The sequence below is a fragment of the Mus musculus genome, chromosome 14 (assembly GCF_000001635.26).
Source record: "Mus musculus strain C57BL/6J chromosome 14, GRCm38.p6 C57BL/6J".
Lineage (NCBI taxonomy): Eukaryota > Metazoa > Chordata > Mammalia > Rodentia > Muridae > Mus > Mus musculus.
Window position 1 is genome coordinate 50,913,022 of NC_000080.6, and position 22,070 is coordinate 50,935,091.

Sequence of the window (22,070 nt, forward strand, 5' to 3'; positions counted from 1 at the left end):
GCAGCTAACCTGTCAACTCACACTCAGTGAGAGCAGCTGGATCTGCTTAGCAATTAGGACATAGCTCAGAACTGTCCAGGTCAATCAGCGTATAGCTACTCTATAGAGTTCTCAAAACCCAAACCAAACCAAACCATTACACATTCCTGTCTGGGGCAGTTTTCAACTGTGATACTAACAACATTTTTGCATAGGACTTTATTTGTGGGGCTTTATTAAAAACTGTAGGGTATTTTCTAGCATCCTTGGCTTTATTTATTTCCTCTGTGTAGCCCTGGCTGTCCTTGAACTCACTCTGTAGACCAGGCTGGCCTCGAACTCAGAAATCCGCCTGCCTCTGCCTCCCAAGTACTGGGATTAAAGGCGTGCGCCACCACCGCCCGGCTTGGCTTCTCTTTTTAAGATGTAGCTTTATTTCATGTGTATGGGTGTTTTGCCTCATGTGTGCATGACATATGTGCCCGGCGCCCAGGGCCAGAAAGCATCAGATCCCCTGGAACTGAAGATACTGACAACAGTGAGCTGCCACCTGGGTGCTAGGAATCCAACTGGAGTCCTCTGTAAGTGCTCTTAATCAATGAGCTCTCTCCAGCCCGCCTTGGCTTCTCTTTAGTAGCATCTTCTCTTTGTCCTCCTAAGACCAAACCAGACTTGGTTGAGAACCTCTTGTCTGTGGGAATGGAACAGAAATCAGAGTATCTAAGTATAAATGATATAAAGTATTCAGTATGGAGCTGAGAACTTGATAAATGTGTGCTCCTTGCTTCTAATTTAAAGAACCAAGGTATGATTTCTATGAGAATGGCTCCACAGGCTTATATATTTAAGTGCTTGCTCCCCAGTTGTGGGGAGCGGGTGTGGCGGCAGTCCCAAAGGCGCCAGGGACTGCAGCTAAGTCATATGACTTGCACCTGACTTCCTCATATAAGACACAAACATCTTGAGTGCTGCGCAGGTGTACCAGGATACAGGTGAATCCAATTTGGTGGAGATTTGCCCCTGCTGCCCTGATTAGCTGAAGCCTCGTGACTGGCGAGGGGGCGTGGCCTGCGGTGCGTGGATGAGAGTATAAAAGGAGTGAGAGGCCCAGGGTTCGGGGGAGATATAAACAAGAAGAATCAGGACTGAATAAACTGCTGTTAGAAGGACTGGTGGTCGCGTCGTTCTTGCTGGTCGAGAGCGGGCGCGACACCCAGTTGGTAGGACTGTTTGAGAAAGATTGGGAGGTATGGCTGTATTGGAAGAATTGTGTCAATGGGTATGGGCTCTGATGTTACAAAAACCCACTCTTCCCACTTAGTGCGTGCTCTCTTCTATCTCTCTGCCTTCCCCTACATATATCTATCTCTGAGTGTGTGTCTCTCTGTCTGTCTATCTGCCTGCCTCTAACTTGCTGATCTAGGTATAAAGTGTGACAGAAGTATAATTGGGGCTAAGGATGCAGCTCAGGTGGTTCTGTGGGTTCAGTCTCTTACACTGTGTGGGTGTGGGAGGTGGAGGCGGGTCAAGACCAGGCGAAACTTGATGATACCTTGGATTTGTTTTTTTAATTATTATTAATGGTAAAGGGAGAGGAAGCTTCTACAACAAAGCGCTTATTTGCAAGGGAAGCCTGTAGAAAGGAAGTAAGGGTGGGGGTTGGGGGTCCGGGTGCAGGGATGAATCTGAGTAGCAAGGCTGAGGCTGAGGGACAAGAAGTGACTGAAATACAGAACAATGGGCTGCAAAGGACAAAGGCGATAACAAGAAACAGAAGAGGTGGGGCATGGTGGTGCAGGCTTCTAAACCCTAGCCCTCAGGAGGCAGAAGCAGAGGTGGATCTTTCTGAGTTTGAAGCAAGCCTAGTTTCCCATAGCAAACTCCAGGCCAGCTAGGACTACAGAGAGTCTCTGTCTCAAAAAAAAAAGATGGGGAGAAAAGGAAGAAAAGCAAACTGAGGAGGGAAGGAGGACATGTGCTCCACGTCTAGGCCCAGGGGTACAGGGATGTGAAAGATTCACCAACAGGTAGTAAGAGAAGCAGGGACTAAGAAACCAGGTCTCAGAACAATGAGAAGGGACCATTGGGAGATGAGGGTGAGACGGTGAGGGGATATGGATTTTATAAATGAATGACGGAGAGAGAGAGGGAGGGAGGGAGAGAGAGAATATGAATGAATGAAAAGACACATGGCTAAAAGAGGGCAAAAGAGGAGCTTGGTAGTTTAGGACACCTTGTGTCAATATATACAAGATAAAGGGCACAATATCTGTAGTTCTGACGCTTGTAGTGGTGATGGGGCATTGTAAATTTGAGGTGTCCCTCAAATTGGCCCGTGAAGTATTTATAGTAGTAGTACATCAATAAAGTTATGAAGGCAGCAGTTTTACTTAAATTACAAATTATACATTTCCAGGCCTTTTTAAGGGTTGTCCTGGATGTCCACTTCAGTGAATGTAAACACAGTTAACTGCACAGTGGTCAGCACAGGGCATGGCACTAAAATACTATTAGCTAGGGTATTTCTGCTAATGGGATGTTAGTATGGCACCCAGGGTTTTCTCCAAGTAGCAGCCATCAAAAGTAGCTGCGCCACCAACCAAGGTGCTACTCTGACCCCCACCAGTTGTCCCTGAGATCAGTAAGACTTTACCCAGTGCTAACTGAAAAACACAACCTAATTATCAACATACAAAACCAAATTTTTATTGTGGCGTCATGTTGGGTTTCCATAGGGACCCTAAGCCTTATATAGGGTCCATACCCTTGTCAGCGAAGAGGGCAGTCTAGAACATTACCAAGACTGACTCTCAGTTGAGCATTCCTCCTGGAAAGCTCTTCTCTTTCTGATGATGGTGTTAGTCCCTCCATGTCACTTCCACTTCATCTGTCCTATACCTGCGGAAAATGGGAAAAACTCTGTAAAGGACTGACGACCCCTTAGCAATTTGTTTGAGACAGTGTCTGTAGCCCAGGCTTATAGCAAAACCACAATCTTCCTGCCTTGATCTCTCCTCACATGCTGGGATTATAGGTGCACAGCACCATACCCATCACCCATAGTATTTTTTGTTCTTGTTTTTCAACTTTCTTACATGTTGGTTTCTGCCTATCTCCTATATCTACTCTCTCTAAGGTGTCTGCCACTCACCTCTGAGTAATTGCAGAATCTTTGAGAGGAGTCCTGTGCCCAGCCTGAAACATCTCCCAACCAGCTTGGGCTATCATGGCTCCATTGTCAACGCAGAATCTGGAAAGAAGAGAACAGAACTTGTGATTAAGACACAGAGAAGCCATAATAATGGGAAGAAAAGAACTTGAGACAAAGAAGGGGACTTCACCTCTCATCTGTTGCAAAGAGCTGGGCTCCCCGCTCCTGGCACATTGTCCCCATCATCTCCTGCAGCCTCAGGTTACCTACAAGGAGAGAAGACACAGTGAACTTAGATTTGGCCATCTTGCTATCACACCAGCTGTGCTCCCATGAGTTTACCAGGAGACCAGGGAAAAGGATTGGGAAACAAGGAAAGGAGATGGAACAAATAATCCTCCAAACTCTGGCAATTTAGAGTATCAGGAGGGAGAAGGCAGCTCACTGCCCACGGATACACACATCCAACTCCTCCGACGATGAGGGCTTCCTTGGAGCCACAGTGTGCCATGGCTCGCTCCGTGATTTCCACTAGCATTGCAAACACGGTTTCCTGTGGAGGACAGACACGGGGGAACCTCAGAGGCATATCCCATTTTACTTCAGCTCTAGTCTAGAGCATGTTTTACACCCCAGCTTTTCACTTACCTGTAAGGAGAAACACAGGTCTTCAGGAGTACACTCTCCAGTGGCCAGCATTCGCTGCGCTGCATCCTGCAATTAAAGGGGCAGCGATCCAAAAACATGAATACCAGTATGAGGCTTTCATAAAAACAAAACCTCCTGGCTTTGGAAGGATCACTGACTTCATCACAATGAGATTACGGGAGGGATGCACCCCCACATTGGCTTCTCCTTTTAAAATCTTTTTCCTCTTTAGGAAGGGATTGTTTTGTCCTGTACTGTATCCCAATCATTGCAGTAGTGCCTGGCACATAGACAATATCCAGTACCTGCTAAATGAATCTATTCAGCACCTACTATGAGCGAGCGCTTATGCAGGAAATAATGGTGAGCAAAGCAGACATGTCATTTTAAAAGCAGGGATTGCTCTCTCTCTCTCCTAACACTCACACTCACCTCAATGAAAGACAGAATCCCTGAAAACGAGACATCCATCCCCTTTACAGTGTATGGCAGCTCGACTAGCTTCTTGCCTCTATGTAGAAATGAATAAAAGCACTAAAGCCAGAGTCAGCTGGCTGCTCACCCTCCAGAACCCCTCCCATACCTCATTAACATAAACGAAAAGACGTCTCTAAAGCTGCACAGCCAGGGCTCTTCGCCTTCACATCCTCTTACCGCTTTGCCATCTGCTCAATGTTGTAGCCTGGACTGGGGTCATTGGAAATCTATCAGCAGGAGGAGAGAGAAGTAGAGAACCATGAATGAACAATGTAAAACACATTTTTCTCATATCTACTCAGCACTCTGGGGCTCCTCCCCAAACCAACAAGCAACTGGTATATATTTTTATAAACCATACACATGGACAGACACATTAGTAACAACTAACAGATACACATATACATAAGGGCTCAATTTTCTACCTATGTTAAATATAATGACAAAGACTAACTTTAGATATACAAGAAGCCTAAGATCTAGTTACTTCTTCTTGCCTTTTCCTTCTTTTTGTTTCCCAGACCCACATCTTATACACTCTACAGTCTCAGTCGCCTACCTTCAGCACCCGAGCAAAACGATCCAGGCAGTTTCCCACGGCGATATCAATAGTTTCTCCAAAGATGCGATAACGATGTTCTGAGTAGGAAATCACCTGAGAAGAGTGAGACCATGAAGCTTTCAGTCTGTAAAATGGGGTGTTCAGCTATGTGGAAGAAAATAGCATAGTGCTAACATGGCCACTAGACATTCCAGTAAGAAAGAAAGGGAAGCTGTCTATAGTGGCTCATACCTGCAATTCCAGTACAGGTATGGCTGAGACAGGCAGCCATGCTGGTCTACACAGTGATTGCTAAGGGCAGCCTAGACACATAGCAAGATGCTGTCTCAAGAAAACCACACCAGGAGCTACTAAAAGGCAAAAACACTTGCACATGAGCCTAGAGACCAGAGTTTGATCCCTTACCATAAAGTGGACTCTGAAAGTGTGTCCCCTGATGTGCATATATACAATAACATGTGTGTACCCACATACCCACATCTCACATACACAAAATAAACCCAGATATTTTCAAGATATATTACATACATGTATAAAGTTGCCAAATAATTAAAAAAATTTTTTTCTTCCAAGAACCAACCAACTGGTGCTTAATTTGTAGCCCACACACCAAAACTGTAATGATGCAGAGGATGAGTACGGCCCCTGGGCAGGGACTGCACACAAATTCTTGAAGCATCTCACATTATACAGCTTAAGAAACAAAACACACACACACACACACACACACACACACACACACACACACACACACACACACACACACACACACACACCTAAAAATAAGGATTTAAAACAAAGCCGGGCAGTGGTGCTGCCTGCCTTTAATCCCAGCAGTTGGGAGGCAGAGGCAGGCGGATTTCTGAGTTCGAGGTCAGCCTGGTCTAAAGAGTGAGTTTCAGGACAGCCAGGGCTATACAGAGAAACCCTGTCTAAAAAACAAAAACAAAAAACAACAACAACAAAAAAACCAACAAAAACCAAACCAAAACAAACAAAAAAACCAAACCCAAACTAACAAAAAAAGAATTTAAAACAGGCAAAACTGAGTTTGTTGTGGTGACCTACACAGACATTCCGTCAGAAATAGAAAAAGGTGAGCCAGGCATGGTGGTGCAAGTCTGTAATCCCAGCACGTGGGAGGAGTTCAGAAGATCAAAATAGTACAAGGGAAGCTGTCTACTGCATTGAGTCCCTGCCACAGTCACATCACACAGTAGCTTGTGATCCCAGTTGCTTAGGCTGAGGAAGGAGAACCACAACTTTGGGGCTGGGTTATCTGGAGACCCTGACTTTTAGAAAAGAGGGAGAGCAGGGTGGATAAATGAAGGGAAAAAAAATATATTTATAGGGCTGGAGAGATGGTCCAATAGTTAAATGCACTAACCGCTGTTCCAAAGGACCTGGGTTTGATTCCCTGCACCCACACAGTGGCTCACAACTGTCTATAACTCCAGTTCCCAGGGATCTCATAACCTCTTCTGTCTTCCTGAAGCTCCTATGTGCATTCAGGCAAAACACCCACACAAGTAAAAAGAGAGAGACATTATCTTGAAGTTAAGAAACCCACATTCTTTTCTTTTTAAATGAGAAATTCTAGCTGTATGTATAAAGTTCAAATATTCTAATTTGTCTCCAGAGCTTGCAACTTCATATCTCTGTTGTATTCTCTATAATATCTTAGGTCTGAATGAGCCTGGTTTTGCTCTTGCAGCTCCTATAACTCAGGTAGAATACCTTAGCATTAAGATGGAATACAAAGAGTCCTCTTAAGTACCTGGGTATTTCCTCCGCTCACATACAGGACAGTTGGGTTAACGGCTCCAGTGATGAGACGGCCCATTTCAATGTGGCCTATGCAGTGGTTCACGCCAAGCAAAGGCTTATTCCACAACTGGGCCACTGTACGGGCAACAACAGCTACAGAAGCCAATGGGGATCCCATGCCAGGACCTGACAGCGTACAAATGTGGTTAGAATCCTAGAAATTAGGAAAAGTATGTAGAGAAAGTAGATTTGAAAATGTGTAATGGTGGTGGTCTGTACCCACCACCCACATACTGCCCTTGCTGACAACTCTCCCAGACTTACCTTTGGTGAAAGCAATACAATCAATGTCCTTGGAGGTCAATCCTGCCTCTGTTAGCGCCTCCTGCAGTAGGTCTAGGATAACAGCTCGATGGTGCCTGGCCGTGTCACCTGGAAGGAATCCTAAGGAAAGGCATATAGAACATGAACTACAAGAAGGCAGGTGCTAGGCTGGTGCAAAGGGATCTGTGATATGGGGCTATGAACCTTAAATCACTAATTTTTTTTGTTTTGTTTTGTTTTTTCGAGACACGGTTTCTCTGAATAACCCTGGCTTTCGGGAACTCACTTTGCAGACCAGGCTGGCCTCAAACTCAGAAATCCGCCTGTCTCTGCCTCCTGAGTGCTGGGATTAAAGGCGTGTGCCAATACATTTTTATTCATCAAAATACAAACCACTTTAACACACTTTGCCAACAAACCAGTTAGTTGGGTGGTGGTGGTGCAAAGCTTTAATCCCAGCAAGGCAGAAGCAGGTGGATCTCCATGAGTCTGAGGTTAGCCTGGTCTACAGAGTAGGACAGCCAGGGATTTGTTGACCTTGTTTCAAACAAACTAACAAACACACAAATAAGCCAAAAAGATGAGTTTATTCCTGCAACAAACCAAAGTTTTAACAAACTCTTGGAAAGCATGCTCTGCATACCGCTCACTGTGGGAAAGCATGCTCTCCCTGCATACTGCTTGCGGTGGGAAAGCATGCTCTCTCTGCATACTGCTTGTAGTGGAAATGTTTTCCCTGAGAGAAGTTGTCAAGGTTCTGAAGACACGGTGGTCAGCTGATGAGAGGTCGGGTAAATGTGGTGGATAAAGCAAAGCTCCACTTTGGTCATTCAGATTTGAAGCACTGGTTATGCCACATGCAGTCAGGCATTGCTCTGAATAGGGCTCTTTCTGCTGACTTCAGGAGTTACAGTTTTGGTGCATCTCAATGATCTGCTGGGTACCCTTCTCAGATGCCATGGTTTCTCTGGGATTCAGAAAGCTGTAGTGGGTCAGAGCAGCAGCAGACCACCAGTGACTGGACTGTTTTTGGTGAAAGTCTGGCTTTGGGGCTTCTCAGTCCAGCCACTAAGCTGGCTGTGACTAGTTTTCCTGTACAGTCTACTTGTTGTCATCACAATCTGAGAAATGGTTCATGCATGAGAACTGAAAACAATGGCTGTTCGATTTTCAGTCTGTTTATGAGGCATCAACTTACTGAGGGTTTTTTTGTTTTGTTTCATTTTAACTTTTCAGCTGTTTTCAAATATTCGATAATCACTGATTGGTCCATTCTGACTTCTTTGGTATGTATTTCTTTAGCTGTAAGGTCCGCTTCCACAACTGTTCTCAGTATACAGGTCGTAGCCAACTTCTGATAGCCATTTCAGTGCTCGGTCTGTCTCCTCTGCAAGTTCTTGAACAACCAAGGCTCTGTTTGTTAGCAGTTCCAGGGACCAAATATTAGGTATTGCTGGTGTTCCAAGCTACCCCCACTGCTTTCCCTCCCTCTCTAAACTCAGAGTAAATGACTTGATTCCATTTTTTATTGTTTATCTTGAGACAAGGTCTTATGATGTAGCCCTGGCTGGCCTGGAATTTGCTATACAGACTAGGGTCGCCCCACACTCAGAGATCTGCCTGCTTCTGCCTCCTGGAGTACTGGAATTCCAGGTTTATGCTCCCACACCTGGCTTTAGTCTTACTTTTTGTCTAACATCTTTTCCATAGTATAAGACAAATAAACAGCAAGAAATGTCATTAGCCAAAAATAAATAAAAAAATAAAAGCTCTTCAAAACCTAAATGTGGTAAATGCACATTAAGATGAGATATAATGACACTGAAGGGAAAGAGCCCCAATCTCATTGGCACAGGGGACAACTTCCTGAACAGAACACCAATGGCTCAGGCTCTAAGATCAACAATTGATAAATGGGACCTCATGAAACTGGAAAGATTCTGTTCAGGCAAAAGACACAGTCAATAGGACAAACTGGCAACCTACACAATGGGGAAAAAATTGTCACTAATCCCACTGATATCCGAAATATATAAAGAACTCAAGCTAACCACTAAGAAACCAAATAACCCAATTAAAAAATGGGGTACAGAGCTAAACAGAGAATTCACAACAGAAGAATCTCGAATGGCTGAGAAGCACTTAAAAGAAAAGATCAAAGTTCTTAGTCATCAGGGAAATACAAATCAAAACAACCCTGAGATTCCATCTCACACCAGTCAGAATGGCTAAGATCAAAAATTCAGGTGACAGCAGATGCTGGCGAGGATGTGGAGAAAGAGGAACACTCCTCCATTGTTGGTGGGATTGCAAGCTTGTACAACCACTCTGGAAATCAGTCTGGCGGTTCCTCAGAAAATTGGACATAGTATAGTATAGTACTACTGGAGGATCCCGCAATACCTCTCCTGGGCATATATCCAGAAGATGTCCCAACCGGTAAGAAGGACACATGCTCCACTATGTTCATAGCAGCCTTATTTGTAATGGCCAGAAGATGGAAAGAACCCAGATGCCCCTCAACAGAGGAATGGATACAAAAAATGTGGTACATTTACACAGGGAGTACTACTCAGCTATTAAAAAGAATGAATTTATGAAATTCCTAGGCAAATGGTTGGACCTGGAGGGCATCATCCTGAGTGAGGTAACACAATCACAAAAGAACTCAAATGATATGTACTCACTGATAAGTGGATATTAGCTTAGAAACTTAGTATACCCGATATATAAGATACAATTTGCAAAACACATGAAACTGAAGAAGAATGAAGACCAAAGTGTGGACACTTTGCCCCTTTTTAGAATTGGAAGCAATCACCCATGGAAGGAGTTACAGAGACAAAGTTTGGAGCTGAGACAAAAGGATGGACCATCTAGAGACTGCCATATCCAGGGATCTATCCCATAGACAGTCATCCCAAACGATGACACCATTTCATACACTAGCAAGCGTTTGCTGAAAGGACCCTGATATAGCTGTCTCTTGTGAGACTAGGCCGGGGCCTAGCAAACACATAAGTGGATGCTCACAGTCAGCTCTGGGATGGATCACAGGGCCCCTAATGGAGGAGCTAGAAAAAGTATCCAAGGAGCCAAAGAGATCTGCAACCCTGTAGGTGCAACAACATTATGAACTAACCAGTATCCCGGAGCTCTTGACTCTAGCTGCATATGTATCAAATGATGGCCTAGTCGGCCATCACTAGAAAGAGAGGCCCATTGGACATGCAATCTTTATATGCCCCAGTACAGGGGAACGCCAGGGCCAAAAAGTGGGAATGGTGGGTAGGAGAGTGGGGGGCGGGGGTATGGGGGACTTTTGGGATAGCATTGGAAATGTAATTGAGGAAAATACGTAATAAAAATAATATTAAAAAAAAAGAAGTAAAAAACCAACAAAGACACGTTTTAACGATGTAGAAAAACATACTCTACTTGCCTAGGTTTTAAGACATCCTCTTTTCTTTTTTTTCTAAAGATTTATTTATTTTATGTATGTACACTGTAGCTGTCTTCAGACACACCAGAAGAGGGCATTGGATCCTATTATAGATGGTTGTGAGCCACCATGTGAATGCTGGGAATTGAACTCAGGACCTCTGGAAGAGCAATCAGTGCTCTTAACCACTGAGCCATTTCTCCAGCCCAAGATATTCTCTTTTCAAATCTCTACTTTTGAGACAAGGTCACAACATAGGACAGCCTTAAACTCAGATCCTGTCGCAGTCTCCCAGGTGTCACCATTACAGACTGCACCACACACTCTGTTAGCTTTCCAACCTCTACATAGGCTACTGGGGTTTCAGAGATGGTGCTGGTCCACACACAATGTTCAGGAGCAATCTGAGTTTTACAAACTTCCTACTCTTTGTTAACTTTTCCTGTAATTCCATAGAACCCTATGAAAGGTCATATCGTTGGACTTAACATATGATAACTACAGCACTACAACTGTCAGTAGCTTCCCTTTAACCACACGTATCTCAGCCTCTGTGCTTTAGAGCCTACAAGAGTGAGTCCTAAACACACATATATTTCTACTATGTAACCTGAAACATTTCACCTGCTTAGGGAGCCTTCAGAGGTACATGCAGGTTATATGTGTGTGCAAGTTTTGGGAGAGGGTAGGCAAAATACAACTTGTAACTATATTGAGAGTCGTGCAGTGCCTGGTGCTTTTCACATAACTGTCCAAACCCACTGATACCCATTTCCATTCTAAAAGTACCGAAAAACAGACACCTAAAACAGATCGAAAATACAGGAACTCCTCCAGCTTTCCCTCCTCGTTGTAGATTACTTTTATATTTATCACGGTGCAGTGTAAACCAATCTCTATGTGCATCTACAGCGCTGCCTCGGAACACATATTTTCGGATGCTTAGCTCATTAAAGTTGCTCGATAAAATCAGAATACAACCGGGGGTAGTGGCTCATGCCTTTAATTCCAGCAGTCAAGAGTCTACACAGCAAGTTCCAGGTCAGTAAAGGTTACAAGGAGAGACCCTGTCTCAAAAAAATGCATGAAAAAACCCAAAAACAAAACCTGAACGAACCCACGTGACCTAGCCCCAGGTGTCTGACTCTTCTAGTCAAAAGTTACCAACCAAACGCACAATCAGGGGAGTCTGGAGTGGGGAAGCCTGTAAAATCTGACATAGGCAACAGTGTGGAATATCGGACAGAACAAAACTGGACAAGGAGCCGGGAAGCGCGGCCGCAGCCACTCACCGGTGCCCGGGGCCGTGACGTAAGTGCGCCGCGGGTTCGCCAGCACCGTGCCGTCGCGGACCACGCCCACGCCGATCTTGTTGGCGCTGCCTTCGAACCCCAGCACCGCGGGCATGGTGCCTCACGGCTCCCGGTCGTGAGGCCGAGTGACGAGCTGTAACCGGCACTACCACGAACAACCCAGAACCAAGCGAAGGGACTTTCGGGCGCCAGAAGTTATGTCACGAGGTGCCAGGAGGACCAATCATCGCGCTCCAGAACCACGTGGGGGCGGAGCCCTCGAATCACGTGACCACACCAATCGCCCACGTGGGAACAGGCAGACTCCATTCTTTGTGCCGTGAGGGTCTCTGGCTTCGTTGGGAGGTCAGGTACCTTGTTCTAGCGCGTTTCGCGACCCTGCTCGCTGAAGGGCCTAACGCGGGCGAGGGGCTGCATTGCTCGTGGCGGGCCAGGCCGGAAGAACCGCAGCCCCGGGTGTGCAAACGCCTACGGGAGGCGCCTCGCTGCCTCTCCTTGTGTTTTGATTTCATCGTTTCTTATCTGCAGGCAGCGCAGTAAACACTGCTTCGGTGCTCCAGGAGCCTAAGGGCTTTCGTCACAGCGATGCCAAAGCGGGGAAAGAAAGCGGCGGCCGACGACGGGGAAGAACCCAAGTCGGGTAAGCGTGCCCAACCCCACCCCCCAGGCAAGTTCAGGGCTTTACTAGACCGCCATGAATTACGGTAAATATGGACCAAGTTACGTTGCTGGGTTCCGAGAAGTTTGTGTAATTAGAACGCCTAATGAGGTTAGAGTTAACTCTGGCCTGAGGTTGGAACTGCCAGCTCTTACTACTTTACCCATTTTATAGAGCCAGAGACCAAGAAGAGTAAGGGGGCAGCAAAGAAAACCGAGAAGGAGGCCGCGGGAGAGGGCCCTGTCCTGTACGAGGACCCTCCAGATCAGAAAACCTCACCCAGTGGCAAATCTGCCACACTCAAGATATGCTCCTGGAATGTGGATGGGCTTCGAGCCTGGATTAAAAAGAAAGGTTTGGATGTGAGTACAGTTCAGAATCGGGAAGTAGACCTTTCTTGGTTGACTCGTCTTAAGGACCAATCATCTTGTTTCCTTTGAAACGTTATTTTTCGCGTCTGTAGATGCCCCCCCGGGGGGTTGGTGGAGGGCTCCTAAAAGCCTATATAAACCCCAACAACTCCCTCATTTCATTTTTTAAAAAAACTAGTCTAGACTGTTTGCCCCCCCCCCCCCCGCTTTTGGGTTACTTAGCATATCCTCAATCCCAGTAACTACTTAAGATCCAAATGGGAGCGAGCGTTCTGCAGTTGACAGCACATTGTGCTTCCGAAGGTTCCAGTTAGGTTTCCAGCACCCCAGTCAGGTGACTAACGGACACTCACTCACATACAAGATTTGTTTATATTCTGCTGCTCGAATGCCTTCTGTGTATAGCATGTAGCACATAAAATTTTAATTTTCCACATTTCCATTCAGTGGGTAAAGGAAGAAGCACCAGATATCTTGTGCCTCCAAGAGACCAAGTGCTCGGAGAACAAACTCCCGGCTGAACTGCAAGAGCTGCCTGGACTCACCCATCAGTACTGGTCAGCTCCGTCAGACAAAGAAGGATACAGTGGTGTGGGCCTACTTTCCCGCCAGTGCCCGCTAAAAGTCTCTTATGGCATTGGTGAGACCTTAATGACATTCATGTCTGAATGTTCTTCAGTTAACTCTACTACTTTTTCTTAGACCTTTCTTAAAATTTTTACACTGGTTTTTATTTTTATAGGCGAGGAAGAACATGATCAAGAAGGCCGGGTGATTGTGGCTGAATTTGAGTCCTTTGTCCTGGTAACAGCCTATGTTCCCAATGCAGGCAGGGGTCTGGTAAGACTGGAATACCGACAGCGTTGGGATGAAGCCTTCCGAAAGTTTCTAAAGGACTTGGCTTCCAGAAAGCCTCTTGTGCTATGTGGGGATCTCAATGTGGCTCATGAAGAAATTGACCTCCGTAACCCCAAAGGAAACAAAAAGAATGCTGGCTTTACTCCCCAGGAGCGCCAAGGTTTTGGGGAACTGCTACAAGCTGTACCATTGGCTGACAGCTTCCGGCATCTCTACCCCAACACTGCTTACGCTTACACTTTCTGGACTTACATGATGAATGCCCGCTCTAAGAATGTTGGTTGGCGCCTTGATTACTTTTTGCTTTCCCACTCTCTTTTACCTGCATTGTGTGACAGCAAGATCCGGTCCAAGGCTCTTGGCAGTGACCACTGTCCCATCACCCTTTACCTAGCACTGTGATACCCTCCTGCAGTAGCTTCCTGCCTGGGAGATGGCTCTCTCTGCAGAAGTCTGGTGTTTTAGCCTTCAGGTGTTTGGTTTTGTATGTGCTCCCTCATTTTAAACATTAAACCAAACTTCTGGTTTCCTTTAGACAATCCAAGAGAAATAAAAGGCCCTACTTTCAGCTTGGCTTTCTTTGTCCCTTTGTGAAAACTACATATTCCCTTTTTCATACACAAAAGTTGTTAAGTGGGAAAGGTTAGAGTCATGACATTATTTATTTACAAGCACAGATGAGTCCCTAACCTCTCCCAAGACAGTGACCCTACCTCAGCCCAGTTCAATACTGCAACTGGAAGTAAAATCGGAAGGAGGAATTCAGGGAAGTACAGGATTAGGGGAACATATCCCATATTAAATAGTTATATATATACACATCAGTTCCTATAGTTCTGTACAGAGCAGTGGCTTACCCCACCCCACAGGACGAGAAATGTGGGGAGAAGAGACTGGGTATTGAGGCCAGAGCCAGCCCCTGGTGAAGTGCAATAGCAGCAGCAAGGTCCTAATGGTGCACAGAGGGAGGGGAACACCCCCTCCCATCTCCCACCCCAACCCTGCCCTGGAATGTATTAAGGGACAGGAATGGTTCTCGGGAGCACGTACAGGAAGGGCATGGCTAGAACCATCTTTAGGATCCAGGCTTAGGGGCAATGTTGCCTATTTACCCTAAACAGCAACCCCTGGAAGAGAGCAGCCAGCCAGCAATGGTCTTACCTACCCTTCCAAACATAAGGAAGGAAGGGACTGCTTCCTTCCTACCTCTCCCCAGGGAAAAGGGAGGCAGCTGTTTGGCTTCCTTGTAGAAGTCCAGAGAGCCTTTTGTAGTGTTACTGTTGGTACCAGGCAGCGGTCAGGCACAGACTGCATCAAGGGGCTCAGGAGAAGTTCTGGACAGGATGGCTGACCTTCATACAAGCCCAATAAAGGGCCCGACCCAAACATAGAACAGCCAACAAAATGACAAATGCCCAGGCTGCGTAGATCCCTCCATATTGCTGTGCATGCTTCCATGTACCAAACTGACAGATGAGGAAGAAGAAAAAGATGAGGTTACTTTTGGTATCTACTATTTCAAAGTCCTAGAAACAGTAATGCAATGCAAACTTCTGTCTCTGTACCCCAATCACTTGTAACACCTTCAGGGGTCTTTCCAAGATCAGGTGGTTTAGTGCTTCCTTCCCTTAAGCAGTAAAGTACTCTGCCATCCCAGGCATCTGCCAGCATTTCTCACATCTACTGAGTGAACCAGGATTGCTGATAACTCATTTCTTTCTCCAGAGTGGGGACACTGTTTAGCTTCTTAGTTTATTAGTGAATTTTAACTTTAGTTCACCTCTACCTAAAAGTATACTCCCCCTACATCCTATCACCAGACTCATTTTAGGTTTTTATTTTATAAGGCAAGGGTCTCATGTTGGTACCCTGCACAGCCTCAAATCCTATAGTCAATGGCCTTGAAATTCTATGCTCCTGCCTCTACCTCCTAGGTACTGGGACCACAGGCTTGCACCGCCATGCTCAGTTCTGCTCAGTTTGTGTGGTGCTGGATGATCGTGTTCATGCAAGCTAGGCCAATACTTTTACCAGCTAAGCCACATTTGCAGCTGGCAACAACCTACTCCCTCATTTTGTATTATAGATGGGGTCTTGCTATGTAGCCTGGGCTACCTTAGAACTGCCTGTATTCTTTGATTACAGGGACAGAACCCAACACCAGCTCTCTCACCATTCTTTAAGGTATCACCTTCTCAAATCTTAGCCTGTGATGAGGCTGGTAAGAGGTTTGCATTGAGGCTACTCACAGCAAGGCCAGTGGCAGTGACTGCCAAGAGTAAACCAAGCAAGAAGCAGCAAATACATCTCTTCCTAGGATATCGTCTCCCAATAGATGACCTGTGGGGAGCCAATAGAAACTGATATTTGGAATAGCCCTGTTGATTTTATGCCACCCACCACCCAGTCACCAGTACAATCCCTAACCACTTACACTTTTCTGCAGTGAGGGCATCGTGCCAAGGTTCGGTCTGTGAATTCTGTCCACTATGGAAAAAGAAGAACAGCCATAGAAAGAAGGCTCTCCTCCATGAGAACCCGAAAGCAGGGGGGAGGAGGAAATTCTTTTCAGGATTTACTACTATTCCTAGTACTTGCCTCCTCCAGGGTTTCCCAATATCCCTCCTCACCAGAAACGTGTTCTTGCAATGTCCACAGATGACCCTGACACCCATTGGCTGTGGCTCTGGACTCAGAGGTCCTGGATGCACAGGCCCTAGGTTGATGATTCTTTTGCTATACAGGGGGAAAAGTATGTTTTTAAAATTCTTAGTTCTATTTGGATCTGATGACACACTGCATCCCAGCACTTAGGAGGTGTAGGCAGGATGACTAGACATTCAAGGTGCTACTACACAGGCCTTCCTGCCTCCACTTCTCAGGTGCTGGGATTGAACACAGGCATGCACCACCTTGCCCAGCTCTAGATTTTTGTTTGTTTTTTTGTTTGTTTGTTTCCCTATTGCTTTACAACTTTCCTTACATATGGCCTTCTCTTCTTAGGTCTCTTACCAGTAGGGCCGAGGGCAGGCAATCCGCTGAGAAGTCACTTTGCAGATAAGGAGACAATTACAGGGGCATCGGACATACTTCTTTCCTGGAGGTGCATTCTTGATGGGCTAGAGAACAATGAATAAAGGAACAATGGGCATTTCAGCAGAGAAGCCCATTATCCCAGTCCTCTGCAAGGACATTACTGAGAAAGAGAATCAGACATTTGAGATATACAAATGTTGCCAGCAGAGTAGAGTGTGCCTGTGAGACTGGGGCAGGAAGATTGCAGAGTCTGATGGGAACCCGGGTCATTGTGAGATCGTCTCAGAAAAGCAGAGAACCCCAAAATACAAAAATCAAAAGCAACTGCAACAACTGCCAGTGAGAACTACACTTCAGGTCCAGGAAAGATCAAAAAGTGAGAGCTTGGTGAACGTTATTTTTAGTGAGTGGCTTCTAAAGAAATGGCTGCTGCAAGATGCAGGAACTGAAAGTTTCATGAACAGGGTGTTGAACCAGAAAGAGGATCCAGGAAACAAGGCCCATTCTGCAGATAGTTATAACTCACAGTGGCTTCGTTGCAGACACCACATTTGACTACATGCTGATGCATCTTGCCTTCCACGTTGATCGGAGACTGACAGACGCGACAGGTAATCATGGGGGCACTCCCACTATCCGGGCTAGTCAAGGGTGAGTAGGGGGGTGGGTCCTCTCCAGGCAACACGGCTGGATGTCCCTCAGGGAACGGGGGAAATGCTACGAAGAGGAAGCAGATAAACCCAAAATCATCATTCGAACACTTCCCACGGATGCTCCACGGACGTGGGGAACCCTCTGAGTAAGCTCGATCCGCTGCTCACAAAAAAAGCGCTCAGATCAGTTTCCTCAAAACCCGCTTTCAGGCCAGGCTTAGGCAGTGATTGCGGACCGAGGATGCCTCGCCCCGTGACAGGTGCCACGGGGCCACACCTGGCGCGGAAGCAGGCTCCGCCCCCTGACCCGATCCGCCCCTAGGCCTGCGTGCACCTCAGACCTCCGGCTTACCCTGGGGCGGGGCATGTTTACCGGCTCCGTACGGAGGTGCGGAGGGCGTCAGGCCTCCACCGGGCCCGGTCGCGCTCCCGCCCGGGCCCGCTAAGCCGTTGCCACCAGCGCCGCCATCGCCGGCCTCGGAGAGCAGCGGGGAGCGCTCTCCGTCTGCCGCCATGGCGACTCCCGCTCGGTCAGCGACCAGCTCCCGCCGCCGCTGCCACCGCCGCCGCCGCCGTCGCTACCGGGTCCCTAAGGCGCCTGCGCGCCGCGTTCGCCCGCAGCCAGTGCCGCCCCGCTCACGTGACAGGCTGGCCCCGCCCCTCTGCGCTGTCATTCGTGGACCTGAAACAGTTCCCGGTTTGTAAGGGAGCGTCCCTTCTCCATTGGAGAGAGACGTGTCACGTCACTGTCACATGGTCTTCCCGTAGCTGCTGAGTCCGTAAACACTGCACGTGACTCGAAGTTGTGCGAGCGATTGGAAGTGGGGCGGTCGCGCTACCTCCGGCCCAGGTGGGCGGCTGCCCCGCACGCGTCACGTGCGCAGCCTGTCGCGTGAGTCGCTCCTCATTGGGCCCAAGTCTCCCGTGGGACGTAACCCTATTGGCCCAAATTTAGCGCCAGAACGTGAGGGCGGCTGCCTTCTGGCTGGCAGGGCTGGTATCCTGGGCCGCGGGAACCGCCCTAAAACCTGGACAAGAATCGAAAAGCCACCGGGAGCTTGAGGGCTTAGCACGCTTGTCTGACTTGGCACAAGGCCCCCGAGTAGTGGTGATGTGGTTGCGTATGCCTGTAAATGCAACACTTGGGGAGATGAGTTAGGAAAGGGAATTCCAGGGTAGCGGAGAGAAACACTGAACTACACAAGGAGGATCAGAATACAAGAGGGCGGGGCACTGGGAAGATGCGTTAGCGGTTAAGGGAACTTTCTGCTCTTTCAAAGGAGCCTAGTTTGAGTCCTAGGGCCGATGCTACCTGTAACTCTACCTCCTGGAGATTGTGCACCCGGCAGCTACATACACGTGGCTTAAGTGCGTGGGCACACACACATATATATAAAATAAAAACGTCCAAAGTTAAAAAAACAGAAGGTCACAGTGTAGGGCTGTAATCCCAGACTATGGAAGATGGAGACAGGAGGATCAGACATTCGGGTTTGGCTAAGAGTTTGAGACCAGCCTGAGCTATATGAAGACTGTCTAAAAGCCTAGTGCGCATGCTGAGTCTGAGGCTGGCTAAAGCAAGAGGATCATGAGTTTGAGTCCGATTTGACTCACAAACGGAAATGAGAGACTGTTCCTGTAGGATGGTTATGGTGATGCTATCTGGTGAACTTAATGGTAACCATGCTGGAAGCCCTAGGTTCCCTTTCAGCGCCTAAAAAAGATAATAATAATAATTTTTTTTTAATTCTGAAAATGTGCTGTACTACCACTGCTACATCCACAGTCTTTAGTTTTGAGACAAGATCCTGGCTTGGAATTTGGTGATTCTTCGCAAACCTCCCGGGTAATTGAGAATACAGGCATTTGCCTCTAAGCATAGCTGTAAAATTATAATTAATTCTACAAGTGTCTCTACAAGGGTTAAGGTTGGAACCAACCTGAAAGCCCCTCTCAAAGCATGTGTGCAAGTGCTGTCTACGGAAGCTGCCATGGGAGAAAAGCAACTAAAACCCCCTACAAATCACAATGGCCAGCCCAGCAAGAGTGGGTTCAATAGTGTGGCACTTCATCTCAAGGGTAACCTGCTGGACTTTAGGCCTGGGATGGTGTGCTTCTGTCAACCTTGTCAACTACTGTGGCTGGTGACGTCATGGGCCCTAGGAGAAAACCCACTGCTGCTGCCCTCCTAAAACACTAAAATTCTGAACAGCATTCTAAATAAATACCTATATATATGTATCCACACGTCTGCCTGCTCCCCCCCCTCACACACACACACACTCTCTCTCTCTCTCAAATACACCATTAAAGAAGCAGCCTTTCCTCAGAGCAGATGGAGGCCACTACAGTGATCCACAACTGATCTAAATACCTCCATTGCTGAAATGAAAATTATCTTTTATTAGTGTCTCTCTCCACCGATGGAAGGGAAGTGCATCATTTTACTCAATTGATGTATACTGACCTGTCAGATATATACACATGTGTTTATTGATTCAGCTAGTGACTCAAATCCAAAGATAGTTTTGTCATATTTGGTAGATGAACGTCTTTAGACTTTGCTTAATTTTTGTCTTCAGCAAAGAAATTGTAAATGGAGGCTTTTTTGTTTTGGTTTGATTTTTTTTTTTTTTAAATAGGGTCTCATCCTTGAACTAGGCTGGTCTTAAATTCTTGGCAAGTCCCACCTCTCCTCAAAGGCCTGAGACACCATGCCTGATTCTAGGTTCTGATAGTTTTAGACACAGGTTTTTTTTTTTTTTCAGATTAGTTTCTACCATCAGACTTGTCTTCAACAACCCCAACACTCCCCAGCACATACTTAAAAAATGAGTCACAGCTCTGCAGACAACAGGCCAGTTTGCTGTTCTTGCTGATTTCTGCTATAGACTCTCAATTAGGTTAGGTTTCGCTATTTGGGCCCTTGCTATATATAGCCCCCCAAATCTATCCTTTTGTGATACGATACCTCCATCTTCACTAAAGTTGTGTTTTATGATAACTTATATCCGGTTCTAGCTATACAAAAAAAGTTAAAAGTAGAACTGGGGACATATTTCAGTGGTGAAGCACTTGCCTAGCACACATTATGCCCGGGATTTCAATCCTAGTATGCATTCCTGCCACCAAAACAATGTAGGGAGGAAAGAACCCATTTTATACTCTGAAGGGTCAAAGTAGAATAAATGAGTTTGTGTGTGTGTGAGAGAGAGAGAGAATAAATGGTTTATGTATTTATCTACTGTTCATTCATTTATTCATTTGTCATTTGGCCTCTAGGTGATGTTTTTGTTACAGATCAAATACAGGGTGTAGACTAGAAATCAAATGAAAGTAAATGTTAGCCACTAGATTGGATATTTTCTGACAAGTATGTGAGGTATTGAAGGAAGTACATGATAATTTATGAATTCCTCAGTACACACCTTTACATCTTTTTGTGCTGTGTCTTGAGACAGGATCTCTCTGTGACCCAGGCGCTACTAGGACTAATGATTCTGCTACTGCAGGCCTCTGAATGCTGTGACTACAGGCTTGAGACACGATACCCAGTTTCGATACAGACACCGCCCTCTTGTCTTTAAACCTCTTTCAGCCTTAGATCTGGGAGAGGGTTCAGGGAAGACAATTGCTCTCTTAGTGCTCTCATGACAATGCTGGGTTGTTAAAAAAAGTCTTGGATTTTTTTTATTAAAACAAAAAGATTATTTTAAAAATTGCATTCATTCATTTGTTTATTTTTGAGACAGGATCTTACTTTGTAGTCCTGGCTGCCCTGAAGCTCACTATATCAGGCTGGCCTCAAGCTCCACCTGTCTCCTCTGCCTCCCAATTGGTGGGATCAAAGGCATATACCACTAAACTTAGCCTATATTTGTGTGTGTGGTGTGTCTATTCACTTGTGTGGAAGTCAGTGGACAAATTTTGGTAATTGGTTTTCTTCGACCATGTGGGTCTTGGTGATTAAACACACATTGTCAACTTTGACAACAAGCATCTTTAAATGTATTTATTTGCATGAGTTTATGTGCACCAAATGTATACAGGATCCTGCTGAGACGAGAGGAGGGTTTTAGAGTACCTTAAAGCTGGTGTTACAGGCAGCTTCAAAGTGCTGTGTGGATGCTGGGAGTGGAACTTAGGTCCTCTGTAAGAACAAGCATTCATTACTGCTGAACCATCTCTTCAGCCTTTTCTATAATCCTTGAATGCCAAGACTTTCTATAATCCCTGAATGCCAAGGACCCACTACTTAGTCTGGAGGTGGAGTAATCACTCACTACCTGTCTTAAATAATAAATGCATTGGGATAGATTCCTAGTAGTCCGGTCTTTTATTATTGCCACTGCTCATAGAGGGAGAAGCTCAGATGGGATATATAACAGCAACTCATGGAACAAAGGAAATCCCTTACTTCGATAGACATTAGAAGGGAGGGGCTCTGAGACAGGAGAGGAGTTCTGCATTTAGCAGAGTGGGTAAGATGCTAGACTAGATAGAAGGTCACTATTTAGAAAGTTAATCCTGTTGTCCCACCATACCTCTGGGGCTGCTACCGTAGCAGACTAGCAGTCTAAGAGAGGACATAAAGTGTGGTGGATCCCTTCTAGAGAGATGTCTATGGTCTAAAGCTGCCTACAGTTCTAGGCAGAGAGCACCCTAGGAAAATTCAGGTTAATGAAGTTTGTCATCTCCTCAAGTGAGAATATGGTTTGGTAGTGATCAGATATGACAAGCTCAGAAAACAAAGTAATTTGTGAGAAAGGCCGTAAAGATGGTAAAAAACAAAACAAAACATATCAACATAAAGGAATAGGTCTTCTGGTCT

The 22,070-nt window shown here is 46.1% G+C and overlaps 3 protein-coding genes across 8 annotated transcripts, besides 8 other annotated features; 1 reads left to right on the forward strand and 2 right to left on the reverse strand.

Moving 5' to 3' along the window:
• Nucleotides 1–2,352: 2,352 nt before the first annotated feature.
• Nucleotides 2,353–11,872, reverse strand: Osgep (O-sialoglycoprotein endopeptidase). Its single transcript, NM_133676.2, has 11 exons — nt 11,643–11,872; nt 6,909–7,028; nt 6,595–6,770; nt 4,815–4,910; nt 4,433–4,482; nt 4,211–4,289; nt 3,779–3,844; nt 3,593–3,683; nt 3,321–3,396; nt 3,131–3,229; nt 2,353–2,877 (listed from the first exon to the last, which is right to left on the reverse strand). Exons 1-11 carry the CDS (start codon nt 11,755–11,757, stop codon nt 2,838–2,840), a joined length of 1,008 nt encoding a protein of 335 aa, NP_598437.2. The 5' UTR covers nt 11,758–11,872; the 3' UTR covers nt 2,353–2,837.
• Nucleotides 11,648–12,120: a promoter, noted in NCBI's record as "AvaI fragment for pCBM10 (-285 to +183)". NCBI's record gives its function as "minimal strong promoter" and the evidence as "EXISTENCE:reporter gene assay evidence [ECO:0000049][PMID:9506886]".
• Nucleotides 11,654–11,665: a protein binding site, noted in NCBI's record as "AP-1/CREB site". NCBI's record gives its function as "required for arsenic induced expression" and the evidence as "EXISTENCE:protein binding evidence [ECO:0000024][PMID:17938202]".
• Nucleotides 11,654–11,665: a protein binding site, noted in NCBI's record as "AP-1/CREB site". NCBI's record gives its function as "required for arsenic induced expression" and the evidence as "EXISTENCE:protein binding evidence [ECO:0000024][PMID:17938202]".
• Nucleotides 11,870–11,907: a protein binding site, noted in NCBI's record as "CCAATw probe". NCBI's record gives its function as "required for promoter activity" and the evidence as "EXISTENCE:protein binding evidence [ECO:0000024][PMID:11555653]".
• Nucleotides 11,883–11,887: a CAAT signal. NCBI's record gives the evidence for it as "COORDINATES:motif similarity evidence [ECO:0000028][PMID:9506886]".
• Nucleotides 11,897–11,936: a protein binding site, noted in NCBI's record as "Sp1-1w probe; similar to DNase I footprint in PMID:9506886". NCBI's record gives its function as "required for promoter activity" and the evidence as "EXISTENCE:protein binding evidence [ECO:0000024][PMID:9506886, PMID:11555653]".
• Nucleotides 11,928–14,167, forward strand: Apex1 (apurinic/apyrimidinic endonuclease 1). Its single transcript, NM_009687.2, has 5 exons — nt 11,928–12,008; nt 12,192–12,303; nt 12,496–12,683; nt 13,140–13,332; nt 13,435–14,167. The coding sequence occupies exons 2-5, from the start codon at nt 12,249–12,251 to the stop codon at nt 13,950–13,952; spliced, it is 954 nt and encodes a 317-aa protein (NP_033817.1). The 5' UTR covers nt 11,928–12,008; nt 12,192–12,248; the 3' UTR covers nt 13,953–14,167.
• Nucleotides 11,940–11,944: a CAAT signal. NCBI's record gives the evidence for it as "EXISTENCE:motif similarity evidence [ECO:0000028][PMID:9506886]".
• Nucleotides 12,074–12,111: a protein binding site, noted in NCBI's record as "Sp1-2w probe". NCBI's record gives its function as "required for promoter activity during S phase" and the evidence as "EXISTENCE:protein binding evidence [ECO:0000024][PMID:11555653]".
• Nucleotides 14,168–14,193: 26 nt separating the features above from the next.
• Pip4p1 (phosphatidylinositol-4,5-bisphosphate 4-phosphatase 1) lies at nt 14,194–17,989 on the reverse strand. Of its 6 annotated transcripts, none has more exons than XM_030247755.1 (7): nt 17,613–17,989; nt 17,113–17,303; nt 16,563–16,669; nt 16,181–16,286; nt 15,985–16,037; nt 15,800–15,910; nt 14,194–15,016 (listed from the first exon to the last, which is right to left on the reverse strand). In XM_030247755.1, the coding sequence occupies exons 1-7, from the start codon at nt 17,752–17,754 to the stop codon at nt 14,905–14,907; spliced, it is 822 nt and encodes a 273-aa protein (XP_030103615.1). In that variant the 5' UTR covers nt 17,755–17,989; the 3' UTR covers nt 14,194–14,904. The 6 variants fall into 6 exon arrangements, with proteins under 6 accessions (XP_030103615.1, XP_017171453.1, NP_001297434.1 ...); XM_017315964.2 differs by having other exon boundaries at nt 17,592–17,870; NM_001310505.1 differs by having other exon boundaries at nt 15,800–15,890; nt 17,613–17,828.
• Nucleotides 17,990–22,070: the final 4,081 nt, after the last annotated feature.